Source organism: Populus alba, chromosome 15 (assembly GCF_005239225.2).
Source record: "Populus alba chromosome 15, ASM523922v2, whole genome shotgun sequence".
NCBI lineage: Eukaryota > Viridiplantae > Streptophyta > Magnoliopsida > Malpighiales > Salicaceae > Populus > Populus alba.
This window is the reverse complement of record NC_133298.1, coordinates 15096562-15122522: the sequence shown is the minus strand read 5'-3', so window position 1 is coordinate 15122522 and position 25961 is coordinate 15096562. Positions and strand designations below refer to the sequence as shown.

General features: G+C 30.0%; 2 protein-coding genes across 2 annotated transcripts; one reads left to right on the top strand and one right to left on the bottom strand.

The window, feature by feature from the left end:
• The first annotated feature begins 3749 nt into the window (after window positions 1–3749).
• On the top strand, window positions 3750–7880 carry LOC118057422 (pachytene checkpoint protein 2 homolog). The gene is made up of 14 exons (XM_035069992.2): window positions 3750–4011; window positions 4108–4171; window positions 4274–4380; window positions 4530–4597; window positions 4911–5014; window positions 5096–5200; window positions 5480–5569; window positions 5656–5731; window positions 6313–6382; window positions 6475–6545; window positions 6671–6761; window positions 6988–7115; window positions 7242–7364; window positions 7448–7880. The coding sequence occupies exons 1-14, from the start codon at window positions 3870–3872 to the stop codon at window positions 7589–7591; spliced, it is 1383 nt and encodes a 460-aa protein (XP_034925883.1). The 5' UTR covers window positions 3750–3869; the 3' UTR covers window positions 7592–7880.
• Window positions 7881–8225: 345 nt separating this feature from the next.
• On the bottom strand, window positions 8226–10480 carry LOC118057426 (pentatricopeptide repeat-containing protein At3g48250, chloroplastic). The gene has a single exon (XM_035069996.2). The coding sequence runs from the start codon at window positions 10280–10282 to the stop codon at window positions 8384–8386; it is 1899 nt and encodes a 632-aa protein (XP_034925887.1). The 5' UTR covers window positions 10283–10480; the 3' UTR covers window positions 8226–8383.
• Window positions 10481–25961: the final 15481 nt, after the last annotated feature.

Here is a 25961-nt window from a genome sequence, read left to right as displayed (position 1 = left end):
ATGAAGGACTGAAAAATATTAGTAAATGTAAAAAAGAGTCATTAATCATAATTACAAAATAAATCGAGGAGTTGAGAGACCCCCTAACTTGAGCCTTTATTCTAACTTGAGTTTCAAATCTAACTGAGTAAGAATTGATATGACATGACCTGATTTGATATAAAAAAATAATTGCTTTTTTTTTTTTCAAGAAAGCATTGTTTTAACCTTTTTCTTTACATATTAAGATAATAATATTTTTTATCGACTTGGGTTAACCTGTTAAATATATAAGCTAGATGATTTAATAACTAGCTTTAAAAAAAAAAAATTGTATCTTACTCTACAACAATAAAAGTAAACATGCAAAGGAAAAGGCTACCAAAAAGAATTTTTAAAAAAAAATCCATTATGAAAGGCAGTAAAAAATAAGGAGAGTTTGCTAATGTTTAAAAAATAATGTGATAAACTTTCTTGAAAATAAACAAAAAAAAATTAAATAGTATTTAATTAAACAAAACCTAAAAATAATAGCAAGAAAAAAAATTCAGAAAAAACAATTTCATGAAAAGATTTTAATAAGAAAAAAAGTTTTAGCTAATATAATAACTCATTCCAAAGATTTTTGAAAATTCAATGCTATGTAAAAAAAAATTCAAATTATTTTTTTAAACATTCAAATATTTTGAATGGACTAAAATGTCAAATGTAGAAAAACAATTAAAAAAAAATAGGCTAGGTAAATGGGTCTTCATATATGACACATTAAAAATAGGCTTGGCCTTATGTTAGGCCTTTTTTTTTTAATATATATGTTATATGATGAACATCGTGTCATTCACTTTTTAATTTTTTAAAAAAAATAGTACAAACAATACACCATTTGCTAGCTTGGGTTAAAGTGGTTAGAAGGTTGCTCGAAAGAAAGGATGAGATTATTTTATATGTAAAAACTTATTTTTGACCAAATAACACTTGAAAAACACCGCATAGACCTTTATAAATTCATTTATAGCTTTAAACAATCCAGAAATCAACTCAAACCTCAAACATCCTAAGTTCAAAAAACTTCTCTCAACCCAAATCTACTCTCTCAAATAAGATGAAAGCCAAAAACATCATGGTGAAAGCCAAAAAACATAAATGGTGAATCTCATCTCTTTAGATGAAATTCATTGAAACTAAAATTCAATTTTTTTCTTGCGGTGAAATTGGTGCCAATAATAATTCTTTCTCTCTTTAATCATAATCTGACAAATCCTTTTCTCTCTCATATCTCAAACTTATAGAGTAGAAAATAAAGAAAATGAAGTTGTGGAATAAAAATAAAAATTTTAAAACCTAAATGGACTGAAAATATATTAGTTGGAAAATAATAACACCAAAATTAGCTTTTATGCTAATTTTGAAACTACCATTTAGTTCTCTTTGTGTTTTTCACTTTAGTCATCTATTTTTAAATTTTGTAATTTCTTAATAAATTAGAAGCAATTAGCCATAAAGGATCAAATCACTGAGAAAAAAAAAAGTTTTGATGACCAAAATAAATAAAAAATGCATTACTCTAATCTATAGTGAAATGTGAGAAGTTACCAAACAAATTTTTTTTTCTCCATCTCTTGTTTTTCCCTGTCTCCCCAATCCCCATTATCTTTGTTTCTTCTTTCTTTATAAATAGTAACCAAATACTACTTTATTGTTTCAAGACAAAATAAATAAATATAAAAAAGATAGCAACATGTTTGGTTACAAGAAATAGAGATAAAGATAAAAAAAAATCTTATTTATAAAACAATTTTGAAATGAATTTTTATACTTTCAAAACATGAATTATAAGAAAAACATGCCCACTCTATCTTCAATATATCTAATCCTTTTCATCTTATGATAATGACCAAACATTAATCCTATTGTGATGGCGGCAATGATAACATGGCTTTTGTGAAAACAATACCAAAAAACTAAGATATCATAAAAAGATCTTTAGTTTTTCATAAAGAAAATAGAAATTAAAACAATGTCAATCTGAGATGTTTTTTTATATATATAAAAAAAAAAAATATGAAAATAGCATTTTGGATAAACTTAGATCAAAGTGGGTTAAACTTTTCAAACTTTGCGACCTAGATCATAGTGCTGACTAGGTTTAATAACCTTGTTCTTTAAATTTTTTGTTTTGTTTTGTTTAACTAAATGATTACCAATCTAAAACTTAAAGGGGGGGGTTTACTCAAATTCTAAATAAAAAGTGCTCAAACTAAAAAAAAAAAAAAAAGGGTTTGGATAAAAAATTGAAAGAAAAAAATGAATAAAAAAGGTGAGGTGCTTCTGGTTTGGGAAGAAACCCAAGCATAGACATGCTTGACCTAAGAACTCAATTGCATGCCTAGGTTTAGTTATTTATTTTTTTTAAGTGCAGGGGTGAACAACATTTTTTTTTTTTTAAAAAAGGGTAAACAATGCTTCTTTTTGTTTTTTGAATGTTGTAATGATAACACGGTTATAAACTCATATTCCAACCATGATGGTTGTTAGAAAACTAGGGTTCAACCTTTTGGACCCTTAAACCCTATTTCTCAATCAATATTTCTCTTGAAAACATATAAAAAACACTTTATAGGCCTTTAAAATCCCATTTACAGTAATAAATTTGGAAAAAATCAACTTCAAAATATAGTTTAATTCTAAAAAACTTTTCAAAGCCTGATTTATTTTTTTAAACAAGATGAAAGTGAAAAGAACACATTAATAAAAGTAATTTTGTCGAAAAAAATTTGTTAACACCAAGACCTTTTTTATTACCTGAATCTTAATAATTTTCTCATTCTTTCGTTGGTTTTGCAACAACTCTCTCTTTTCTCTTAAATAATAGGACCCAAAAGAGTACATTAAAAAGAAATTTATTTCTGCAAAATTAAAAACAAATCAAATGGTTGGGCATTTTGTTGTGACTATTATAGTTTCATAAAAAATAAGAAGGAATAAATTATAAAGATACATTTTTAATAAACACAATATTAAATAACTAAATAAAAAAAACTTAAAAAAATAAAGAACGAAAAAAAAAAAAGAGACAGAACAGTGTTATGCGAGGAGATCTCCAGGGAATTCAATAATTCTTTTTAGTTTTGTTAATATAATTTTTTCATGATAATTTTTACTTAGACAAAATAAAATTAATATTCTACCATTATATTATCATGAATATAAAACATTAAGATAACTATTATTTATTTCCAAGTTCCAATGTTTTTTTCTTTACAATTTTTCATGCCATGCTAGAATTTTATGCTGACATCGAATAAAAACTCCATTCTCATAGTTTTTGTTTATTTTTACTGTGCATCCTATAAAAAACATATAAATTTCATGTTTTTGTTGTGCCACACCAGATGAATTCTTTTTTTGCTTCAAATCAAAAATAAATTTTTTAAAAATAAAAAATTTTTTTTGATATATTTTAAAATAAAAAAATATTTTAAAATACAACCATTACTATAATATCAAATACTATCTAAAAATATATTTATTTTTTCATTTATAAAGAGCTTTTAAAAAATTTTAAATTTTTTTATTTTAAATAAATTTATTTTATAATTTTGTATCATTTTATTGTATTAATATTAAAAATAAAATTATAAAAATAATATTTTAATAAAATTTTTTAAATAAAAAAATATTTTAAAAATAACCACTATTCAAATTTAAAACAATACCTCGAAAAGAATGGAAAGTGAACAAAAGCCACACAAACACGGCGCTACCAAAAAATCATCTTTCCCGCCCAGCTTCAAAAAAAAAGCGAAAGGAAAATATAAATTAGGGTTTGGCACGCCAAAATCTCCACAAAATTAAAAAACCCAATCTATTCTCCACTGCAGTGTAAAGAAATGGCAACAACTCCCATGGATATATCAATTCAAAAATCTATCGAAACCACCACAACCCATGATGTATCCGATGGACACGGTGTATCTTTTCCCTCCTCATCCCCTTCCCCCTTTCACACTCATCACAAATTCCTCGTTTCTGGTACCCACCTCTTGTTTTCCATATATATTATCTTTTGATTTTGAAGTTCTTAACTTGAAGTGTTTTATTATTATTATTATTATTATTTTGATGTAGTTGAAGTTTGCTTAAAACCCTCAAGCACTGCTCGCATTGAAGATGTTCGGTTAGCTGTTGAAAGGTTCGATTTCAGTTTTTTTTTTTTTGAGGTTTTGTTTTGTGGGATTTTGTTTTTTAATCTTAAAAGACAAGACAAGTTCTTGGTTTTCTCTTTATTTGATAGAATGCTTGAAAAGAGGAGTTTAAGCTATGCTGATGGACCTATTCCGGTGCCAATTGATGACCAATTTCTATTTGAAAATGTACAAAGAATAAGTGTTTGCGATTCAGGTTTGGGTTTTTATTTCATTATATGTTCAATTTTCTCTTTTTGTTACTTTGGTTTCTGATATAGAGGAAAAGAAAATGAAAGGTTTTGGAAGTTAATGCTGTTTTGGTCTATCAGCTGACTAACGTTGTGTGATATTTTTGTATCATAGATGAATGGGTGAGCAATCATGATATTCTTCTTTTCTGGCAAGTCAAACCTGTTGTACATGTCTTTCAGGTACTATGGATTGGACAGGTTTATTGGGTTTTCTTCTTTCTGTGTTTTTTTTCTTATTTTTTTGGCTGGTATAGGAATGTTTGTTTCTTTAATGCCTGTTTGAGACACTTTAAGGTTTGTTTTGGGTAAGGAACAAAAAATTGGGAAAATCCAACGTCATAACCTGTTCAAGGTGGTAAACATGAGTAGCTGATTCAATATTTACAAATTTCTTTTTCCTTTTGTGTCATGAGCCGCCGTTGTTTCTTTGACTTTCAAGTCATGTTTTGTTGAGTTGGTGGTTTCAAAATTCAAATGACTGCTGCTTTGCCAGCTTAGTGAGGAAGGACCATGTGAGGAGCTAAGTGGGGACGGTGAACTTTCTAGCTTTAATGAATGGATCCTTCCAGCTATGGAATTTGATGGGATGTGGGAAAGGTTTGTCTGAAACTTCCGTTGATCCTAATTTTTCAAGTTAATTGATGTAGGAACTGATGGCATGGCAATTTGATTTTGTAGCTTAATTTATGAATCTGGGCTCAAGCAAAGGTTGCTGCGGTATGCAGCCAGTGCATTGCTCTTTACTGAAAAGGGTGTTAATCCTTTTCTTGTTTCATGGAATCGGTAAGGAAGTTTTGTTTAATATGTCTGCAGGTCATTCCGATTAGTTTTCTTGCAAACAAAATCTCTAGTTTGAGGCTGTAGAGAATCTTGGAACCTTTTTACCCCTAGCATTCTCCTTTCAGCGCAATGGCTCTGCTACTAATGCAATAATTTGGGATGGGATGAAAACTTAAAACCACAAATGCATTTAGATTATCTAAACCAGATTTGGAAAGCTGTTGCTTCTAATGTGTCATGCTTTAAATTGATGCTTAATTGGTATATCCATCATGTTTGCAGCCTTATTCTTTTACATGGACCTCCAGGGACTGGGAAGACATCTTTATGTAAAGCATTGGCTCAGAAACTATCAATACGATTTAACTCCAGGTTTATACATAACCTTCTCTGATGAACATAATTTATCACAAATTCATTTCATATTAATTTCAGCTTTACGCTTCCTTTTTAATCAGATACCCCCAATGCCAATTGATTGAAGTGAATGCTCATTCTTTGTTTAGCAAATGGTTCTCTGAAAGTGGCAAGCTGGTATGTGGTCAAGCTGTATAAGCTTTGAGAAATTTTACCTCTGGCACTAGCTTATTATATTCATTTGGATGTTTGGTGGTATAACTCTGGTTTTAGCAAGTCACAACTTTGTTTGTTTGAGATTTGGTTGTTTGTCCATGTTTGAAGTCAACCCAAGCTATGTTTCTTGGTAAATCTATGTTCCCACTAGGAAGTAAAAATTGTTATATCTTTATTGAATCTCCAGCCCACTCTCCCAAGGAACACCCGCACACAAAAGAATATCATGGAAAAGGTTTTTCTGTCAGACTGCATTAAGAGGAAACAGAAAACAGATCATAATTACTTGTAATGGTTTTCCTTTCCAATGCAATGGGAGTTGCTTTTTACTGGAGTTTTACTTGAAATCACCTTGATGCATTTTTCATATTATCTTGTGCAAAATCAAATGTTTAGAATTTGTACATCATTTCCTTTCAATATGACTCCTCTGCTCATGTCAAATTCTCAACCCACTGATCTTTATTTAGCTATTTATCTACCTTGTTTGACAGATCAATTTAGGCAAAATCTCAAAACATTGAATTTGCTTATTGGAACAGGTTGCAAAGCTTTTCCAAAAAATACAGGAAATGATAGAGGAAGAAAACAATCTGGTATTTGTTTTGATTGGTGAGATTTGTGACGACATTATGTTTTTTAATATCCAATACTGGGCTCTTTTCATTCTAGCATGTAATGCTATGGATTTGGTAATGCTGCAGATGAAGTTGAAAGCCTTGCTGCTGCTAGAAAAGCTGCATTATCTGGTTCTGAACCTTCAGATTCTATTCGAGTACTGCCCCTTTTGTCTACTCCCAAACTAATGTCTAATTTCTTTAACGAAGTCATAAATAAATGAGTAACATGATTTCTTATGAGGTTTTTTATGCCTTCGGCTTGTTGAAATATGTCCCATAGGTTGTGAATGCTCTATTAACGCAGATGGACAAATTGAAAGCATCACCAAATGTGATCATCCTGACTACATCAAATATAACTGCTGCTATTGGTGAGCCAATGATCTATCTCAATATCAAGCAGTTTTCTCAGACTTTGATGCTAGCTTGAATTCCATATTCTCTCTCTTCCAGCGAGATCAGATTCCCTCTAATATAATTTGATAGAATTCAAAAGAATGCATGCATCTTTTCTCATATGTTTAGATTTTGGATTGAGCAGGAAGAATATTGTATATATTGGTATAATGTATTGATTTAGCAGTTACTGTGTTGCAGATATTGCATTTGTTGATCGAGCTGACATCAAAGCATATGTTGGTCCTCCAACTCTTCAAGCTCGTTATGAAATTCTAAGATCCTGCTTGCAAGAACTCCTGCGAACAGGAATAGTATCAAATTTCCAGGTGTCAATTCTGTTTCAATTTTCAGGTTTTCTATTGATTCCTCAATCACAAGAACTCTACTGATATCATGCGGACATGGAATGGTCAAATTAATCTCATTACTAATGAGTGTTGCAATTTCTGCAGGACTCTGACCATCTCGTGCTTCCAGATTATTCAACCTTGAGAGAGAAATTAAATGCACCAACCGAAGCTCAGCCTGTGCTGAACTTTTGCAAGCAATTGCTTGAAGCTGCAGAGGCATGTGAGGTGAGCAGTAAATCTTTCAATCCCTAGTGAATCCTGTTAATGATCTAGTAATCAATTGCATGGCTTCTTGTCAACTTATGCAGGGGATGAGTGGAAGATCATTAAGAAAACTTCCATTTTTGGCCCATGGAGCTCTTTCAAATCCAAACAGTTGTAATGCTAGCGAATTCTTGTGTGCAATGATAGATACAGCAAGGAGGGAGCATTCTGAGCTGCCTGAATCCTGATTATTAGCTTTTACTCCATCTGAAAAATGTGCCAAACACTAAATGTAAAAGACCTGCCTTGTATTTCGAATGCAACTCATGTCTCAGCATCTTCAGAATGAGATTCCTGTCCGTTTTCAGGGTTACTCATAACATGAAATAATTAGTTATATAGAGACTTGATATCTTTTCTAGCCTGCCTGCCTATTTAAGCTCGTGCCAGCTCTTGTAGAAATTTATTGAAGAAAACTTCCCATGTAAATAGTTAACTTTACCGAGTGTTGAACATGTTTCTTAAATTCCTTTTGAATGTCTCGCAATACTATTAACTGATTAGCCCCGACATTATCTCTCTGCAACTAGAGCCCTTGTGCGTTTAAGTATGCCCACAATTGGGTGGGCAAATGTTTTATAGTCGTCTGGATAATTGTCAACTCTGCGCGACGTTAGATTAAATTGTCTCTACATAAAAAAATAATCAAGTTAATAGGGTCATTAACGTGTTTTTTATTAGAAAATAAAATAAAATTATATAGGAATTAACTTGATTTGAATTAGTTGAACTTGAAATAACCCAAACAAGAAAAATAATATTAAAATAATATATTAGATTAACTTGGATTAATTTAGAATAATCTGTCAAATATGTTATCCAGGTTATAAGATACTGTTAACCTTTAAAAAAATAAAAATGTGGGAACAGGTATTTGAACAAATGTGGCTTCAACCACATGAAAATATAAAAGATTCCAACGATGTTTCGTGATGGCATAACTTACAAATTTCATGTATACTAGAAAAATAAAAGAAAAGTCAAGCAGTCTTATCACCAGTCTTTGCAGAACCAAAAAGTTTGCTGATTTTATGATCTTTACGGATATGGTGAGGGCACTTGAACAACAGATCTCTGGCTTCAGAATCTCTGCCTTCTCTTAAAAAGGAATCCAACATCCGAAGGTAAGCGACAGATGATGGATACTCCTTCACACTTAGCACCTTAAAGAAATTCACAGCATCCTCCACAGTCCCAAACTTGGATATATATTGATCAAAAGGCTCGGGAAAAGGCGGGTAGTTATGCTTCTTCATTAAGCGTAGAAGGTCTGTTGCTTCTTCGAGCTTTCTTACTTGTAAGAGCTTTTCAATTAGAAGTTTATAAGTAGCTTGCCAAGGTACCAAACGAAGCTTGTTCACCATCTCCACAAGAAATGTGTATGCACCATCCATCTTCCTTTGACTGAGGAAACCTTTTACTAACACATCCAGCAAATCAGCATCAGGATCAGTGTTTTTCTCTGTCATCTTGACAAGACACAGTAACCCCTTGTCAACTTGATTAGCAGCAAAATGCCCTTGAATCAAAATGGTCCAAGTCTTGATATCTGGAATGCATCCTCCTGCTTCCATTTCATCCAAAACCTCGCATGCTTCTTCCAATCTCTTTGATTTACAGAGTCCAAAAACCAACTGACTGTATGTGATGTTGTCGGGCTCGTACCCTGCATCTCTCATAGCTTTCACAATCTTTTCTGCCTCATCAAACTTCCCTGCACTCGTGAAGGACCTATGCATCCCATCATAAACAGACTTAGAAAGGGAATTTCCTGTTGCCTTGTATCTATCTACAACCCTAGAAACCAAATCCAAATCTGGATTATCGCTTGCTGAGACGCTCCGTAGAAGAATATAGCAATCTTGAACTGAAGGCTTAAATGGGCCATCCATCATAAATTCATAAAGCCTGACAGCATCCTCCATCAACTTGATTTTCTGAAACTGCCTCGAAATCTTAATATAAGTGTCAATATCCATCTCATAACCCGCATTCTTCATCTCATCAACAACACTCCAAAATTCCCCAATCGAGTCATCCCTACCAAGAACCCTCACAAGGGCATTATACGTAACAGTATTGTGTTGATACCCTTCACGCCTATCAACCCATTGGAAGAACCTCAAGGCTTTCACAGGATAACTCCGAAGCTCCTTCAATACTCTAATCACAAAATTATCCGTCAATACAATTCTCATTCCCACCAACTTTTTCTCAACCTCATTATTCCAATCTCTCTCCAAAATAATACGAACAACATCCTTCACTACATTATCCTTAGCATTCTCATCAATCATCCTATCATAAAAATGCTTCAAAGCCGCCACATCATTAGCCATTTTTTCTTTTTTACAGATCCCCATAATGGTTAAATAAGTTTCTTCATCAATATAAAACCCTTCTTCTTTCATTTTCTTTATGGTAATCCAAAACTTCTTCATCGAATCCTTGCTAACAACTATTCTAAGAACTAAACTATAAAGCAAGGAACTAGGTCTGAACCCATTTCTCTCACTGACCCAATTAAAGAAATCCCACGCCTTTTGTGGGTCTTTATCTAGTTTCTTCAAAACATAAATGACTGTCTCATGGGTCCAGGAGGGACTCAAACTTTCCAAATCGTTTTCCAACTCTGCAGACCATTCATTTGTCGATAAAAGCTCTACAATTGAGTTTGGTTTTGATGAGAAGTATAGCTTTTGATGGGTATTGAACCGGTAAGTAGTATTATGAGATTGATTTGAGAGAGCGCGCAAAGAGAAAGGAGAGAAAGAGAAGTGAGTCACCTGAGTGGAGAGTGACCGCGTTGTGGAAAGCTGATTCGAGCAGACCGAGCTGTAGAGTCTAAGACATTTAAGGATTGTTCTCGCTCGATTCATGGCTGCTTTTTGGGACTCCAAGTTGTGGCAAAAATGAGAGAGGAAGGGTTTAGGAAAGTGAAGTTAGACCTAAAACCCTGAAATTCTAAGAGGTTGAAGGACTTTGGGCTTGCAGTCGTAAATGGTTGGAAGGGGGAGAAACCCCCACAGTCATTGAAGGCAGGCCTCAGTTGACGGGCCAACGAGGTGCTGAGAATGGGTTCTGACTCTGTTATCCATCTCATGTCAAAACAATAAACCTTGCCAGAGAAACTGTGGGTTAATTTACTGGTTATTTTTTGAGTTTATTTTTTAATAATTATAAGTTTGAATTCTTCAAATTACTAGAAATTTATATATTTTTTATTTTAGAATTTATGAAATTAGTCAGAATATAATTAATTTGATCTGAATATCCATATTATTATTTTTTTTAAAAAAAAACCTTGAAGGATTTCAAGCAAAGTAAAATTTCAAGTGAAAAGGTTTGATTTTGTTTCCTTATACCCGGGCAGAGTAGGTTGTGATCTAAAATCACGATGATAGAACTAAATAAGAGACTGAATCAAGAAAAAAAATTGAAAAAAATTATTATTATTATTATTAGTAGTAGAGTTGGATCTGGATATTCTTTTAGTTTTATATTTTTTAAAAATATAAAAAAAATTTAAATTTTAAATAGATAAACAAATCATAAATTTATCTGTCAAGTTACCCTCCAAGTTGATTTTTATTTAAAATCTAGTTTAAATTAAGTTTTTGATAAGTTAAGTTTTAGATTGATGAAACCATGAAAAGTTTAATAACTGTGATCAATTCTAGTCATGATTAAATTAAATCTTTATTAGATTATAAGAAATTATGCAATTGATCAAAACCACTTGAAGTCATCCATTATAAGCATTGAAATCTAGTTGCCAAAGATCCGCTTACTAGCTTTATCATCATGATTTCAAATCATTTTGAAAGAATACGTTGCGGTGTAATTTTATAGAAAAATCATCCATAGTTTTTCTAAGTAGAAGAAACATTAAATTAAAAAAAAAAAAAAAGGCAAACTAACAACTATTTTTTAATAACTTACAAGTAAGGGTAAGCAAAAAAACTGAAAAACTGAATTAAACCAGAAAAAAATAATCAAAAAAATCAAACCGTAAAAAAAAAAAAGATTAAACATATTAAAATTTTAAAAAAACTGACCGGTTTGGCTTTAGTTTTTTAAACTTGAAACTGAAAAAATCAAATTGAACCCAAATAAAAAAAAAAACGGAAAAAAAACTGAGCCAAACCAGAAAAAACCGAGCCAAATTAAATTGAACCGGTTTTTTTTCTAAAACCAAAACCGGTCTGTTTGAACCGGTTTCAATTTTTTTTTAAATCAGTTTAATTAATTTTTTATGATAAAATCTAAATCGAATTGAAAATGATAACCCCTACACGAACCAAGTTGTTTATTTACCTTTAGGAGAAGTCTAGGGATAAAGAGTTGGATCCCAAAGATTTAAATCCCAGGGAACAAATCGATATCACAATTAGAAATAAAGATAAGAAAAATACAAGTGACAAAAATAAGATAGATATTTAAGGATGAAGATTTTCTACGAGGATATCCCAATTCTATATTCTTGGTCTTGAGGTTAACGAGTTAACCTAGATTGACTTAATTTTTTGTTGTTGTTGTTTTTATCGAATAATTTTTTTTTTAATTGCGCTCTTTGACATTTGATTGTTTGATAATTGAGCTTCATTGTTTTATTTAATTTACTTTTGATGGGGTTACCTCAGTATCGCAACTAGGTCACATATCTGGCATGCTAACCCAGATTGGTTCATATCAGTTTTTTTACCTTTTTTGTTGTTGATTTTGTTGTCATTTTCTTTATTGTTATTGTATTTTTTTTTTAATTTGTATTATCAAAATTATACAAGCTTATTAAATCAAGTCAAGGTAATGACACGATTCTCAATTGTGTTTTGCTTCTTTGAAAACACTTTCATTGCCTTAGCATCCTCGTTTTATGATCAATAAAAATTTGAGCTAGCTTACGGTGGTGTAGTGGGGACAACTTATCTAGTTTGTTTTGTATAGTGCGAATGACTTATCTAGATAGCTTTAAGATAAAATATTTTTAAGTTTGGTATTGTGGTAGCTTTTATAATTGTGATTTGAAAAAAGTTGTTTTATAAAAAATATTTTTAGTTGAGGTTGATTTGGAAAAATAAATGTTTGACTAAAACTGTAATTCAACAAAAAGTAGTTTAATGTATTTGGTTAATAATGCTTTTCAAATTGAGGTTATAAAATAACTAAAAAATATATATATTAATATTGATGATTTTTAACTGAAATATTATTGATTTAACTACTGCTATTATATCATAAGATAAATTATGTAGTACTATTGAATAATATTAAACATTAGTTTTTCAAATAAACACAATACCTGAGAAATTTTTTCTTGTATTTCTCAAGTATTGGATAATTAAATAAAAAAAAAATGACAAGTTCAATGGACATTAAACATTGTCAACATGTTGTATGAACATGATCATAAAAAAATAATGACAAGTTTCACGAAGGAAATGTAAACTGCAGATGGAAACAAGAGGACAATAAAAAGCAGGTCAGGAGAACATGAAAAGCAAGTATGGCATGCTTTTGATGAACCCGTAGTTAAGCCATAATTATTATATAGATTCTATATTCTTCAACTAGTGTTTTAATATTTTCCAAATAATCATTGATTGTGGTCATACCACACCATATTTTTTATCACAAAAATAAACGGTCTCTTTATATTTTTAGGAGCAGTATATGAGAATGAAGTGGAATGAAGAAAATAATGTATGAACTCTTTTTTTCTCCCTTCTTTTTTCGTGTGTATATTTGTGTGTTTGGTATCTTGTGATTTGGTTTGAAATCTTAATACTACAGTTTAAATGTAAGTTGTCCTAGATTTGAATGTAATATTATATTTAGAGCAGCTTAAAGATAAATATTGAATGCGATGCATGCATGCTAATAAATAAATCAAATATTATAATTTAAATTATAATTATAAAAATGAATAAAAAAAATAGAGAAGCTAAAGGAAGAAAAGAAATCAACCACTTAAAATAGAAAAAAAAAAAGAAAAAAGAAGCGCACCTGCATGAGTAGCACAAGCATTGCGCATTAGGATGAACTAGGAGTGAGCAAAAAATAAAAAAAATAAATTAAATCGAAAAAATTAATAGAAAAAACCCGAATCGTGAAAACAAACTAATTAAACCGATTAAAATTTTAAAAAAAACTGACTAGTTCGGTTTCGGTTTTATAAGCCTGAAACTAAAAAACCGAACCGAACTCAAACTGAAAAAACCTTGAAAAAACCGATCCAAACCAATTTGAATCGGTTTTTATCCTAAAAATTGAACAGAACGGAACCAAAACTGGTAGGTTTGAACTGGTTTTAGTTCATTTTTTTTTTTTTTTTAATATAAAAATTTCGGTTAGGTTTTCTTTTTTTAATAAAAAACAAATCGAATAAAAAATAATCACCCCTACAATAAACGCTAAATGAAATCGAAAACAAGACTTTTGAATAATCTCTTATACTTATAGGCTAAATATATTACTTTGCACCATGTTTTTCATAAATTCATAAGAAAACTTAGGTTATTGTTTTAGTTAATTAAGTATGATTTCCTAAAATTAAAAATTTATCTCACCAATTAAACAAAAAAATTCTTCCCTACATTTTATCCACTGTCATTAACTTTCCTCTCATTTCTATTAATATCATTATCTATTCCACTCTTTATACTGAATATTTCATTTTTAAATTTTTAAAAATTATACTCACTTATCTGAAATACAAAAATCCAAGTGCTTAATTGACTGAATTAATTAATTACAGAGTGATTTTGTTTTTATGAATAGGAGAGAACATAAAATGAATGATTTTGTCTATATTTATATTTAGAACTTATCCACCAAGTACTTTGATCTTGATATATACCACAGCACAATTCAATTTTTCTTTTTTCTTCTTTACTTTTTACCGAGGAAGAGTGAGAAATCAAAATGAAACACGAAAGAAAGAAAGAAAGGAAAAAAAAAAAAACTATTTTTGGCGGCAACAAGATTCTCAGTTGCCAAGTCAGCTTTTGGTGGAATACTAACAGAAATAGTGAGATACTACAAGACAGACAGGCCCACCGATATAATATGGGCCCCCACCTCATTTGTCTTCCACGCGAAGTTTCACCCGTTAAAAGGATTCTTACTTTTACGGTCCCACCACCACCCCCTTTTTTAACGGGCGTGCTGTAATTTCTCGCAGGAAGTGTCGGTCGTTCTTTGGTTATTTTGGACAGTGGGTCCGGGTTCCAAGTCTATCTAAATGTTTTTTAAAAAAATTAAAAAAAATATTAATTCAATATATTTTTTAAATAAATAATATTTTAAAAAAATAATATTTATTTTAATATAAAACAGGAAATAATACGCAGAGGAGAGAGAGATGTACAGGTGGAGCTAAACATCAACGGTGGGGAGCCTAGACAAAACAGCCGCTTGATTGAAAGGGAATGTAGAGGTGGTCCACTATGGGAAATTGACGGATTGCCTCTTGATTGTCAATTGACTTTATCGGCAATAAAGTTTTGTGATGTGGCTTCCCAAGAAACATTAAATTTAAATATTTAATTTTAACACTAGTAGTTTTTTTAACTTAAAAATTTATAAAAATAATATTTTATTTATTTTTAAAAATTTATTATTAACACCAACACATTAAAACGAGCTAAAGCGATAAAAAATATATTCTAAAACAAATAAAAAAATCAAATTTATTAAAAATATTTGTAAAATGCAAAAAGAAACAAAATCTAAAAAAATTAAATATCAATCCTTATTCATTAAAAATTTCAAGAATTGCCTCATGATTAAAGGTCGAGAAGCACTCGCAAAAAAGTTCATTCAAATGGAGTCCTTGTAATGAAAAGGGGGCAAGACAAGTACTAGATGGATTGAACATGAGTTGAAACAAATGTTCCATCCAGGTTGTGTTGTTAAATCGGGCAAAGGAAGAAAGAAAATTTAATATGTCCCAATTTTTCTCTCGGCCATGACAAGTTAGAAGCTTAGAATATAATAGATGATTGCATTACCTTAGGTTGCGGGTTAGATATTTAATTTTAATTTTTTAATATTAAAAAAATATTTAGGTGTTGTTAATATATTTTTTAATAAAAAATAAATTTAAATAGTATCAAAGTTGACTTGATGAGATCCCATTATAATATATAAAAGATAAAATAGTCAAAATATTTTAAGTGTAAAAAAAGATAAAATAGTCAAAATATTTTTCTTTACAATGAACAGGAAAAAGCTAGTTGATTCCTTTTAGGTTTTTTTTTTTTTTTTTTTAAAATGAATGAATTGTATTACATTCTTAACTGTTACACCCATGTCATTGTGAATTTATGAATTCATTCTTAAAAGGTTAAAAGAGAGTATTGTCAGCTTGGTATAATTCATCACTTTTGAAATATAAAAGAAATCAGTGGTGGTAATTTAATGCAAATTGTTTATCCTGATTTAATATGGTATGACCTGATAAGTTAATCTACGATCCAGTGAATTAAGCTTTTAATCGGGTTTGAATTTGGTGAAAACCTGACTTACAATTGGCCTAGTGAATTTTGCTTGGTTAGGCCAAGGCAACTTGTGACACAATAAAACCCAATAGATACATATTTTTTTAAAAAAATTATATTTGATTTAACTAACATTATATATATATATATATATATATATATATATATATATCATGTCCATGAACATTTCCAAGTGGAATATAAAATACATTTTCTTACAAATAGAAAAATTAAATCAATGTATAACAAGGCTTGAGGGGCTCTTTTCCATTTTAGTTACTAATTCATATCAAAATTCATTATAAAATATTAAAAGAAACTTTATTTTTTTTTCAATGTGGAATTGAAAGCTTCTTAGTATATATACTATATGTTCATAAAAGAAAAAGGTTGTGTTTTTCCAATATGAGATAAAAAAAAAACCTTTTTGATTTAAATACTTCAACTTAAAATAAAAAGATAATATTCTTTCAATGTGGCATAAAAAACCTTTTGAAATAATCTTATAAACTTTATTATTTATAACATGTATAGCTTACATCCACATGGATTGTTTCTTAATTAATTTTTTTATGTGGAATATTAAAACCTCAAATGTTTTTTTTTATATATAAAAAATTTGGGTTGACCCATATTAACTCGTGCGGCTCAGGACTCGTACCCTTAACCAAGTCAGCCCCCAGGTTAGGTTTGATAATATGATGTTACCTCCTCTTGATTTTGAATATACTTGAGTGTATGTGTTTGGACAGGTAAGCTAGACTAAAGTTTAGGTTTATTTTGATAACAATGTTCATCGTACTTCAATTAATATACCGACAACAGATCAATCAAACTAAAACTTACTTTTTGTACTTGCAGTAATCTTCATTGATGGAAATATTTACACTGTATTTGGATCCGTTTGTTTTTTAGGAAAATATTATTTTGAAAAATAAGTTATTTTTTATTTTTTGGATAAAAAAAAATCATGCCAAATAAAATATTTTTCATGATAATAATAAGATTGAAAAACTTTATATGCTAGTGATATAAATAATGATGGGTCGTAGTGATTGCGGTGATGTTAGTTGTGATGATTGTAGTAGTAGTAGTAATATATAATAATAATAAAATAATAGTTGTAGTGATAATTATTTCAATAACTAGATAATGGTAGTGGAGGGGGTAATGAATAGTTGTGGTTATTGTTGATATGGTAGTGATGCTGTTAAAATGATGGTGGTGGTAGTGAAAATAATGATAAAGTCATTATTACATTAATGACTTATGGATTGTTTGACATTGTGGCCCAACCATAATTTTTATTATTTTTTTATTTTTTTAGTTTCAAATTAATATTTTTTTAGTGTTTTTTATTCTTTTAATATGCTGATCTAAACAAAAAAAAAATAGTATTTTGAACACCATTAGTGAAACATTTTCACCTTGACATAATGAACTTAACTACACATAATGAAGAGAGAAACATAGAAACATAGATTAACAAGATAAGAACATAATTATATAAGTATACTAAATGAAAGGAAAATCATAAACAATAGATTAAAAAATATATAACATGGAATAAAACTTGAACATTACAAAATACAAATAAAAAGAGTAAGAGCAAGATCTTAATCTGAACAACCAAAATAATTAAATGCATGACAAATACGTTCTTTTATAGGCTAAAATTTGAAATTATTGATTTGATGACTAATTATTGAGTGGGTGGCCACATCTTGACTTTGGTGATAATCCTTATCTTCTTGCCTTTGAACAAAACATAACATTGTTAACATCAAAATTTGAACAGATTTATGTCATGAAAGTTCTAGAAAATTGTCTTAGTTTTCAAAAAAAAAAAAAAAAGAATCAGTGCATTTGGACTTCTAGAACTCGAGATATGAGCTGGACACTAAACAATATATGGGTTACAGGACTGATTCGGGCTTCTCCGTTATTTCTACAATTTGAACTTGAAAACAACCTTTTTGAATCTTGCACTCCCTATGAAAGTTTTAAGTCTATGTCTTAGCCTTCCATCCATATAGAGCAGATCTAAATTCAAGTTCTACAACTCTAGTTACGATCCAATAATAACCGAATGATGTTCTAATTTGGATTGAACCAGCATCTCTTCTTTAAGCTTAGTCTTCTCTTTGTCTTCTCAATTTCAGTAGTTAAACTCATTAATCAATCCCTTGATTTATGTGATAGGCTTGCATTTAAGATAAATATTTATCATAAATTAAAATTATTAGATATGTTATTATAAAACATGACTCTATCTAATGAGTTATTGATACTTCAAGTGCAAAATAATAATACAAAACCTTGATAAAAGTATACTTTTAAATATAAATCACTGTGATCATTATTTCAAGTCCATTATTGGTGTAGAAAATGATATTTGTCTTGTAATAAAAAAAAAATTATGTGTGTATAGAAAAAATTATATGTATAAAAAGTTTGTGCATATGGCTCATGGAAACCAGAAAAAAATACATAAAAAGATGTATCAGAAATGATTGGATAGGTCGGGTCAATCCCGGGTCGGGAGTGGAGTTTCATGCTGAAATTAAGCCATTTAGACTAAAAAGGCATGCCAGGCAAGATTGGATAGATCGGGTGATGGGATGGAGGAAAAATATTATGTTTTTTAAGAAAAACTTCTAGCTAGCCATGAGCTGAACGGTTCTCATAATCGATACACTCTTTTTGTAATTATGGTGATTGCTAAATCTGATTTACTTGGTCTGTGATCTTTAGCAATGAAAAAGATGGTTCCTTGACCAAGTAGAAAGCGTACCTGTATATCTATAGTACTTTCAGTTATTCATGATGGAATGTACTCAAGCATATATATATATATAGCAAGCTTGTAGTACCCGTCAATTTTGCTTCGTGCCAAAATTTACGATAAGGTAAATAAGCATTTCTGATGATTAATATTAAAACGTAAGCAAGTACGTACTTAATTATTAATATAGGCGAGCATCATCACAAATTCAAACGTCTATAACAATTCATACGGTGGGATTATTGACTTTAATTAAGCGGTGAGGGTAGCATCATTGTCCCCTCCTAAATACATATCTAAGCTACATAATATCCAAGGTATTGTTGAGCTTGGACATGGGATCTCTTCAAAATCTTAAAAGAAGCCCTAGCTACTTGCCATAACACAACAATTGGAAAGGCAGTGCCAAAAATTTAGAGTCCTTTTTGACACAATAGATCGAAACAAAAACTGGGGGGTGGAGAGCCAAAATTTTCAAACCCTTTTCCATATAAAGATCCCTTATGGTGGTTAAGGCCTAGAAAACAGCCTCAGCTTTAGGGCACCATGCTTTGCCTCCAAAAAAACCCTCCACTGTCCATCTCTCTCTCTCCTTTTCCTGTGGAAACATGCCGTGTCACTACTGTACATTAAAGAGAGAATCGTGCATGCGGGAATATAAGATTAGGTAGAGTTCGTATAGTATGCGTGCGCCACGATATTACACAGCTGCCTTAACATAAAGCTCCCCCCTCCTTCTACTTCTACACTTTCCATTTTAATATAAATGATCATACTTGCATAGACATCTACATGTTTTTGAGTCACTTCTCTTCTTCTTCTTCTTCTTCTTCTTCTTCTTCTTCTTCTTCAAGTCTCAACCAAATTAAGCGGCAATCAACTGCAGCGGTCTTCGTTTCTGTTCTCACACCATGGTGGTAGCATTCAACTTTGTGGTTTTCAAACCCATGTTTAATTCTTTCCTTCAAGAAAGGCCATTTAGACAGTATCCTACTCATTTCCATGAGAGGAGTAACCTTTCAAGCTTCCATTCGTGCAAGCTAGAGATGGTTCTTCCATAACGAAGGATAATTACATGCATGGGTGCATCCATGCAAGGGGAATCGAGCGTTCCTGGTCCGACTAATTACTATATATTTATGTGAATTTTGCTTCTACAGTTGTACAATTATCAGTCCTTGTTTTCATTACAGATTGATCCTCTCTTTGTTCCTGTTCTTTTCCTTATCGAGCATTATTGATTTTCTTTTGAGAGTTAGGATTGTATGATCTGTATTTGATTTTATATCATCATAATTAAGTGCTCTTGTAATAGTGGAAAAAGAGAAGTGGTTATATTGGCTTGATGATTAATCTGTGTCGATGCAGACAGTTGTTATTATTAGGCTGTAAGAAGTGTGTTTGAGTGCTTAACGAATTAAAAAAATTCCATGTTGTCCTCTAATCAATATACTCTTCTGTCTTCCTTCCTCTCTCTCATAAACTTGTGTGCTTCTTCACACCTCAAATGGATATATCTTCTGTAATCACTGATAAGAAAATATACAAGACTACAGCTTTGCCAGTGACCTAATTAAACATATAAAACGTAGAAAATAAGACATGAATGATGGCTCCATGTTTCCAGAGGTTAAGAAATTAATTTAGGCTTGACTATATTATCATTTTTTTCTCTTTTTTTTTTTTTTTATTATTATAGTGTCGATTCATCATTGCACTTTTGTTAGCAGGTGGGGATATCCATTACTTGATTCATATATTCACTTTAAGGCAGTAAAAGGAAATGACAAAGCCCTTATCTGGTTTTTCATTTCCTGAAAGTTTTCCCAAGAGCTGACCCCATGTGTGTGTGTGTATATATATATATAAAGCTTTTGAGGGCTATTTACTTGCTAGTTGATGACAACATTATAGCTGGGGCTGACCCTTTCTTTCTTTAATCTTGACCCACAGTTTAGCTATGCCTCCACACCTCACCTCAAGCTGAAATTAAATAGAGCTCAAAAACTAACAATCACTTGCTGACATCAATTTAAACATGACAAGCTGTAAGAAACACTCCTTTTTTTCTTTTTCTTTCTTTAATCATGAAAAGATTATCTAGGTTGACCAAGGGTTGGTGTTGTGCCTACGGACCCTTAGGGAGATTCCACCTATATATATAGATCTTTTATGTTAAAAGCTAAGGATTTGCTGGTTGTTATCATTTCTCTCGTTATTCCTTTATAACTTAATGATAACAATAGCTAAAGTTGCTGTCTTAGCATAGATTTCATAGAGATGAGGATCATCTGTCTGTGGGGAGCACCAAAGCCTGTGGACCCCAATAGTGTAAAATTCCTTTTTCTAGTACAATTAGAAAATTATTGTCTTGATTTACAGGGAAATCCCATCATTGAAATTCTAATTTTCCTCCTTACTTTAAACTGTAGGATGGTCCAAAATCATAGTAAAGTTATTACCATGCTTGATAACACTGTGAGTACCTATCTCTTTCTGTCAAAGTCTGGATTGAATGTGTATGATCGATGTGTCCTTTATCCACCAATTGTTGAGAGCGCCATGGATTCCTGTATGGAACCTTTTCTAGAAATAGTCCTACTGTACATTTTATGCGTTCACATCAACCTGCGCTCCTTCCATTTGTACATGGACACCATGAATACATGCTGAGGATGAATATAAGGATCTGTCCACATTACAAAATACACTGCACCAAGCTGTTGGAGAACACGAACGCCTCTGGAAAAGAAAAGTAATCTCTTGTGTTACAGTGCGATCAGGCATTCCATGCGGAATCAGTTCTTCTCGATATGTATATTCTTCTGTTGATATACAGTACTGTATCAACTTATAAAATCAATGATCTCTTGCCTTAATGGTTCTTACATTCTTACATGAGTAAGGTAAGAGATATTCGTAAACCGAGGTAGGTACAAGGCCTGAGCCCTTGAATAATAGATGTTAGATTATTAGGTTAATATATAAAGCTAGATTAACAGAGCGTTTGTTTTTATTTGTTTAAAGTGTTTTTTTTTTTTCTAGAAAGCATTAAATTTATATTTTTTATGTGTTTTTCATAATTTAAACGTGTTAATATTAAAAATAAAAAATATTATTCTAACATAATTTTGATTAAAAAACATTTTAAATAAAAAACACATTTTTCTTTAGATAAAAGCAGTGTATGCCCACTACTTATTAAAAGCCTCCCTCTGTTGGGTCTTTACAACAAGTAGGGCTTAAGTCAGCGTGTCTGACCATCACCTCTTCCTTTTCATTCCCGTCCCGCGTATGCACCAAATGTACACGAACATTATACTTTATTTCTAATTAAGTATATATATGCACTTATATATGTTTTCTATCATTACTTCTAGTTTTGATGAATCAAACCATTAATTTAATTCTAATCAATTCATGGATATTCTGTTTATATAAGTTCATTACTATGCTATACATTTATTGATAAAGTTTAAAAGTTGTGCTAAAAACATTTTATATGATACTATATATCATCAAGATTAGTATTACAATGTTATTTTATTGCTCGGGTACTTTTAGAGACTGATTTAACTTTTAAAACCAACTTTCTATATCCATAATACTATCCTAAAAAGTTGGTCCCAAAATTTCCTAAAACATCTCATTGTATTTTTTTTGCCTAAAAAGCTTAAGACATTAAATGATTATATCAAACATATTTCTAAAACCTTCTGGTAAGCCAAACAAGATGTTGTACACTAGTTAGCTACAACAAATATAAAATTTAAAAGACAACGAGTAAACTAAATACCCTTATCAAATAAAGATTTCTTGAGACCTTTATTATACTAGAAGGCAACTTTACTATCATATGTGGCCAACCAAATAAGCACTTGAATTAGCTGAAATTATTCTATCTATTGTGCTCAAATATGTGAGAGTTGTACCAAGTTTATGTTGGGTTTTGTTTTAGAAAAAACATAAAACCAACAAAAATAATAATTTTAAATTTTTTTAGGAGTTTTAAGAATCTCATTTAGATATTTTAGGATAGTTTAGGATTAGAGTAAAGATTACCTGCAATATTAGCTCTTCTTTCAAGAGCTTGATCAATTCTTCAAGGTTGAATTATTATAAATAACAAGTCGCCAATTATCTGGTTCTAATAGTAATTCATACAAACCATTAGATTAGAAATATCTTAAACTCTTTTATAAGAGAGCTAGTTCTTTCTTTTTTTTTTTTATGTTTTCAAGTGTTTCTCTTTGATCTCTTGATAAAAAATAAAACATGAGACATAACATTTTATTTATAAAAAAAAACTGAATATCTCTATTGAAGACAAATTATCACTTTTTCCCTTGAAAAATATCACATATAGTATTTCAAGATAATTATTATAAATTTATTTAATTAAGTCCCTACTTTAATTTTTCTAGATTTAGAATTGTAATCCATTAATTTATTTACAATCAAGTCATCAAGTCTCACTTGATTAATTATTCTAGTTTAATCTCTTACTAATTATTCTTAATGTGTGTGATCCAACATTGGTCCATGTATAAATCATAATTTTAATCAAAACATAATTATATAAATTAAAAAATTAAACCTTTATTAATTCAAAAAATTGATTGAATTTATATTTGAAAATCAAGTGCATCATTTAGTATTGTGTCATGATCCTTCTAAACAAGTTTCTTAGTGTAGTTCTTATCCTTTTATCTAGAATGTTCTACTAGACATTTAAGCATATAGTATATTTATTTTGTCAAGTCATATTTATTCTTAGCACTATAATAATCATTGATTTTTTTTTTTAATAAGATTTGAAATTCTTTTCAAATTTCATTTCATCGTATGCAAAGATTTTACAATCAATATTATTTAAGAGTATGTGGAGCAGTTTCTCTTATTCATATCAAGTGATAAATTATCTTTTAATCAGTCAAATACCTTGATATAGTTTATTTCATAACTAATATTTGCTTATTTGTTATCGTTTGTTAAAGGAAAGTGTAGTCATGATCAAAACATATTATAAAAAACACTAAAAGACATGAGAAAAATATTGTTCCCATGCCACTATTCACCTAGAGACAAATTATTATGGATTATTATGGTGTTTTCTTTTTATTTGTTTTTCAATTACGTCGTTATGGGCCCAAATTAATGGCCAATTAAAGCACGTTTATTGAGGAAGGTCAAGATTCAAAGAAAAGGGGCTAAATTGAAAAGAGAAAAAAAGGGTGGTTGTTTTAAAATTGGGATGAAATGTTCACTTTGGTCTTTCAACTTTTCAAATTATAAACATTTGGTCCTTTAAATTTTAGGCAATTAAGTTTTAGTCCCAAACCTTTTTTTTTTCTCTAGTTTGAGAGAGGAGAGATAAAGTGGCCGAATTCTGATGATAAAGAAAAGAAATCTCAGTTGACAGCGATTTTAGCCATGAAAAAGAGTTATTTTGGTATTAATAAGTTTCTTTCGATGAGAAGTGCCCTATGCACTCTTTTTTAGGTGCATGACACGTCGTCCAACAATGAAACATCGACTTCCACTATGGCATTGCAAGCAGCGGGACACATCTTCCACTCAAACTAACATGTGTGGTGTTTTATACAATGTTTTGTTGCCAACGGCTTTTTCTTTTCTCTTTTCCTCCTCTTTTCTCTATTCTCCTCTCAAAATTCGTGTTGGTCATTTAAACTTTCACAATTGTCTTCTCATTTACTAATACTTCAGCTTTGGTTCTTATTTTTTATTTATAGTTTTTTTTCTTGGTCTTTTTGTGAAATTTAATTTTTCTTCAATTTGATCCTTGGATCCATAATTATAATATGCTATTTTTTCAAATTAAAACCTCATTTTTTTTTTGTGTTGTATTATTTTATGAATTTTATTTTTCTTTTTTATTTCCCTCTTCAATTCAAAATTCTAAGCAGTCCTCTCATTTACCTTTTATTTCAAAGTACGTCCTCATTATCTTAATTGTTATTTTTTTTTATTCTTTTGTACAATTGATTTTTTTTTTGTATAGTTATCCACTGGAATAATGGTAAAAAGTATTGGAGTCGAGGACATGAGTTCTTCTATATTTCAACTTTAGTCCTTATTTTTTATTTTTTACTTTATTTCTTGGATCTCTTATCAAATATCAATTTGCTTTCAATGCAATCATTAGATCCATAATTTAAATTTGTTAACTTTTAAAATATAGTCCTCATTTTTTTTGGATTCTTTTATGAATTTAATTTTTATTTTCAATTGAAAATTCTAGGTAGTCCTCTCATTTAATTTTTATTTCATATTATTTTCCTATTTTTTTTAATTTTAATATTTTGTTTTTTTTTATCCTTTTGTATAATTGATTTTTATTTTATTTTATCATTTAACATTTAATGTATTAGAGGTTAGGACTCGTGGTTTTTTCAAATGGCGTACTTTATGTTTAGTGACTCGATTCATAAATTTTGAAAAGCTAACACAAGGTGTCATCTTTTTTTTTTTTGCACTTTTTTTTTATTTCATCATTCAATGTTGTTCATTTTGAAAAATGGGTTCATTATTTTATTCGGTTTTATTTTGATCAAGTTTATTATAATCTCATTATCTGGGCAGTAGGTTTGGCCAGGTAACCCAAGTATTTATTGGGGTAATTTTTATTATTTTTTTATTTTATCTTTTAACATTGGGTTATCTTGGAACTTAACTTTGTAATTTTTCTCTTTTTAACAAGCACCCCTTTTCTTCTAGTTATCTTACGTTATCATCTTTTTTTAAAAAAATTTGGTCCTTTTACTAAATAAAACTATTTTATTGGACTCATTAAGGTATATAGCTGGAGTCATTGATTTTTTTTTTCTTTTAAAACACACTACCAGTATTTAAGCATTGTTTTTTCATGTTACAAGAAAGCCACCTATTTAGTATTATCTACACGTATGTTTCAAATTGAAACTAAATAAGAGCCAATTTTTTTTATATTTGAAAAAAATTGGAATTACCACGACTCTAATAAAACATATTATTAAATTGATTTTTTGAAGAATAAAAATATAAAATATAAAGAAAAATAACATGAAATTATTAAAGAAATTATATAAAAATTGATCCTGTATGACTTGATCCGTGCAACAAATCAAAATATAAACTAGTTAAAATTTTGATTTTTCAATGAATAAAGTCTTTTTAACTTCTTTTTTTAAATAAAAATAAAATTACATCTAAGCGAAACCAGTTTAATAACTTTAGTTTTAAATCTCTAACACATATGGGTCGGAGACAAAG

Excerpts from the sequence above, each read along its gene's own strand:
- LOC118057422 (XM_035069992.2), top strand. The coding sequence starts at position 3,870 with ATGGCAACAACTCCCATGGATATATCAATTCAAAAATCTATCGAAACC. Across the intron at positions 5,732-6,312 it reads TCTCTGAAAGTGGCAAGCTG|GTTGCAAAGCTTTTCCAAAA; the intron begins GTATGTGGTCAA and ends TTATTGGAACAG. Across the intron at positions 6,762-6,987 it reads AAATATAACTGCTGCTATTG|ATATTGCATTTGTTGATCGA; the intron begins GTGAGCCAATGA and ends ACTGTGTTGCAG.
- LOC118057426 (XM_035069996.2), bottom strand. The coding sequence starts at position 10,282 with ATGAATCGAGCGAGAACAATCCTTAAATGTCTTAGACTCTACAGCTCG.